General features: G+C 55.0%; 1 protein-coding gene across 1 annotated transcript; it reads left to right on the top strand.

Annotated features, from left to right (window-relative positions):
- Positions 1-10: 10 nt before the first annotated feature.
- On the top strand, positions 11-1552 carry DCTN6 (dynactin 6; the record flags this gene model as incomplete). Its single annotated transcript, XM_009070428.1, has 5 exons — positions 11-111; positions 786-874; positions 1066-1113; positions 1207-1349; positions 1454-1552. Coding segments are annotated over 5 exons (480 nt in total), but the record flags the coding sequence as incomplete, so codon positions are not given.
- Between the last annotated feature and the right edge of the window lie 1990 nt (positions 1553-3542).

The following is a 3542-nucleotide window of genomic DNA, read 5'->3' on the forward strand; positions in this document are numbered from 1 at the left end:
CGCAGGGCCCAGGACCGTGATCCACCCCAAGGCTCGCATCATCGCCGAGGCGGGGCCCATCGTCATCGGGGAAGGGAACCTGATCGAGGAGCAGGCGCTCATCATCAACGGGTCCGTGCGGCAGCGGGCGGGGGGCACCGGGGGGGTCGTTGAGCTTAAAAGCCCTGGGGAGGTAGAGTTTATTAAAAAACAATGCCCAGACCTGTGTGCTGTTGTGTACGTGTGTGGCTCTATGGCTTGGGAAGAAGTCACAGAATCATAGAGTCACAGAATGGTTTGGGTTGGCAGGGACCTTAAAGATCATCTGGTTCCATCCCTGCGGTGGGCAGGGACACCTTCCACTAGATGAGATTGCTCCAAGCCCCATCCAACCTGGCCATGAACACTTCCAGGGATGGGGCAGCCACAGCTTCTCTGGGCAACCTGTGCCAGTGCCTCAGCACCCTTACAGTAAAGAATTTCTTCCTAATATCTGGCCTAAATTTCCCTTCTTTCTGTTTAAACCAATTACTCCTTGTTCTGTCACTGGAGTTCCTGACAAAGAGTCCCTCTCCGACTTCCCTGTAGGCCATTTTCAGATACTGGAAGGTTGCAGAGTCTTCCCTACGAATCCTTCTGCAGCTGAAAGAGGAGAAGGATCCTAACTAATCCTAAGCAGTCTCAAAACTCTGACTGTCCAACTGGATTGGGTGGGATCTACATGGCTTCAGCCTGTCCCAAGATTGAGCTGCCAAACAGGACACTGTCATGATGTCAGATGTTGAAATCTGTTCTTCCTTCTCCAGGTATCCTGAAAATATTACCCCAGAGACTGAAGATGTGGAGCCCAAACCCATGGTCATTGGTACCAACAATGTTTTTGAAGTTGGGTGCTGTATCCTTGCTGGACAGCGAAGGACCATCTCATACACTGTGCTTCCAGATGGATACAGGGGCCAGCACGGGTGGGCTCTCTCGGGGTTCAAACAGCCCAGGGCTGGGTGTTGGTTTGAAAATGGCATCAGGGACTTACCTGTTGAAATCAAAGCAAAGCATTTTACAGTTTTACTTAACACAAACCCCTAGATTCCCAAGCGATGAAGGTGGGAGATAACAACGTCATCGAATCCAAAGGTACATCTTAGCTTTTTATCTTTGGCCCAGGTGAGATTTTTGCTCCTGTGTATGCTGTGGGGACAGCTATCACAGGGATTCCTCTCTCTGCAGCATTTGTTGGCAGGAATGTGATCTTGACAAGTGGCTGCATCATTGGGGCCTGCTGTAACATCAACACCTACGAGGTGATCCCTGAAAACACTGTCATCTACGGAGCCGACTGCCTCCGCCGCGTGCAGACCGAGCGGCCGCAGGTGAGTGTGTGACACAGGTGACATGCCATCACCTCCTGTCCCTGCAGGCTGCCCTCACTGCAGTGGTGGGGCTGCTGCCTGACTTCCCCTGCCTCCCTTTCCAGCCCCAAACACTGCAGCTGGATTTCCTGATGAAGATCTTGCCCAATTACCATCACCTGAAGAAGACCATGAAGGCCACATCCACCCCTGTCAAGAGCTGAGCATCCTGTGCCTGACCTGGGGAAGCATCTGGTTGCCACATCTCTCATTCCATCAAACAATTCCTGGCTTGTTTTTGTCCTTTATTTATCTTCCACCAGGAGTCTCAGGCCAGCTTAGAGCCTGTTGTCTCACACACCAACTCTATTGTTCATGCTTTGTTTTGGGAATAAAGTGTCACTTGCTCAGCTGTCCGAGAGGACTGCAGCCCTTTAACGCTGTGAGGAGTGGTGCCTGTGTCACACAAGCCCTGTCGGGGTGGGTGTCGCTGCCACCACCCTCGGGGACACCCCCGGGACATCCCCGGGACATCCCCGTCTCGCCGCCAGAGGGCGATGTGCCCCCGCACATCTCTGTCCCGATGGCTCCTGCAGTGGGAAAGGCACCAGGGCCCCGGTGCCACCCTCTGTCCCTGCCCCCAGGGCTGCTGCTGCTCGGCTTCCCTCCCAGAGGGCCCAGAGCGGAGCTGAACCTCCTCCACTCGTACGTCAGCCGCTCCTCTGGAGGCTCGGGGATTCCACACTTCCCAGCCCGAACCCCAGATTGCCTAGGAATGTTGTTCACAACTTCCCCTTCTATCCCTGTATGACTCACCAGCGGCTTGGCCTGTGTCCTGGTGCAGACAGACATCGATGCTGCAGCAGAAATTCCTGTAGGAAAGGGAGAGGGGAGAGCATCAGCAACCACCACAGAGGAAACCCAAGTTGTGTGGGACATGAGGGTCTGGGTCGGGACCAGGGATTTCAAGGCACAGAAGCAGAGCAGTGCAGTGCTCTCTGGAGCTGATTTGTTTTCTCCCCGAGTTCAGTTTCACGGCTACCAAAAAAAGCCAAACCTGCCATTTTTTGGGTTGTGATTCCAACCTGGGAACTGCAGCTCTTCCCCAAAGCCAAGTCCAAATAAGGGCTGTGAATATTGTCCTGGCTGATGCCTAGCCAAAGGTTTTTGTGGAGATGCCCACTGAGAGGAAAAAACAAGATGAAACACATCTCTCCAACTTCTCCCCTTGCTGAAAGATAAAAGTCTCTTTTGCTGTGAATTTATCCCAAGAGTAAGAGGCTCCAGCAGATTTTGGTGACTAGGTCAGTCTCTGCACTCTACATTCCCTCTGTAGGCCACCTTGTCCTTGTATCCAGACACTTCTTGCTCCCCCAAATCCAGCTGGCACGGCTCATTTCCATCTCCCTCCCAGCATGAGAGGTTCTGCTCTGTAAATCACCACTGCAGGGAGGTTGCAAACCTGTTAGCAGCTGGGCTGGGTCCCCCGGGCAGCCAGCAGGACATGCAGGCAGCTGCCCCCAGGTCTCTCTCAGCTGCTGAGGCACAGAAAGGCAAGCCATGACCTTAAACACCCGTTGGGAACAAGCCCTGTGCCATCGGCAGGATGTCCTCGGCGTCATCTCCGGTCCCTGTGCCTTGTGTGTGGGCAGCACCTGCTCTGGACACGGCTGCTAGTCTTCACCCCAAGGGTCTCTGTCATGCTGCTCAGGAGCCAAGCACAGCCCTGTGGGACCACGGTCCTGTCCGTGGGGACATGCAGGGCTGGGACAACCCAAATCCAAGCTCCAGGATGAAGGGAGTAAGGTGTCAGACCCTGCACAGGCTCAGCTAAAGCCTAAGCAGGGAGCAAACAGGGAGCCTAAATGCGGCCCCGGGGCCAGGTGGGGAGCTGCTGAGCCCCCAGGTAGGGCTGCTTGGGGTGATGAGCCCCCACTGCCACTCCCACTGCCCCCAGCCCTGCATCTGGTGTCCTCAGTGCTGTCCCCTCTTTTGCCCCACAGCCCTGATGCAGCCGTGTGCCTGGGACAGTGTACCATGTCCCCAGCCTTGTGTTCCATGTCCCCAGGACTGTGCCCATCTCCCCAGCCTTGTCCTGGGTCCCCAACCAGTGCCAAATGTCCCTGGGATTGTCCACAAACATTGTTCCTTGTGTCCCTATGACTATGTCCATCTCCCCAGCCCTGTCCTGTATCCCCAGCTTTGTGTCCTGCG

This window comes from Acanthisitta chloris, unplaced genomic scaffold, assembly GCF_000695815.1.
Source record: "Acanthisitta chloris isolate BGI_N310 unplaced genomic scaffold, ASM69581v1 scaffold3140, whole genome shotgun sequence".
NCBI lineage: Eukaryota > Metazoa > Chordata > Aves > Passeriformes > Acanthisittidae > Acanthisitta > Acanthisitta chloris.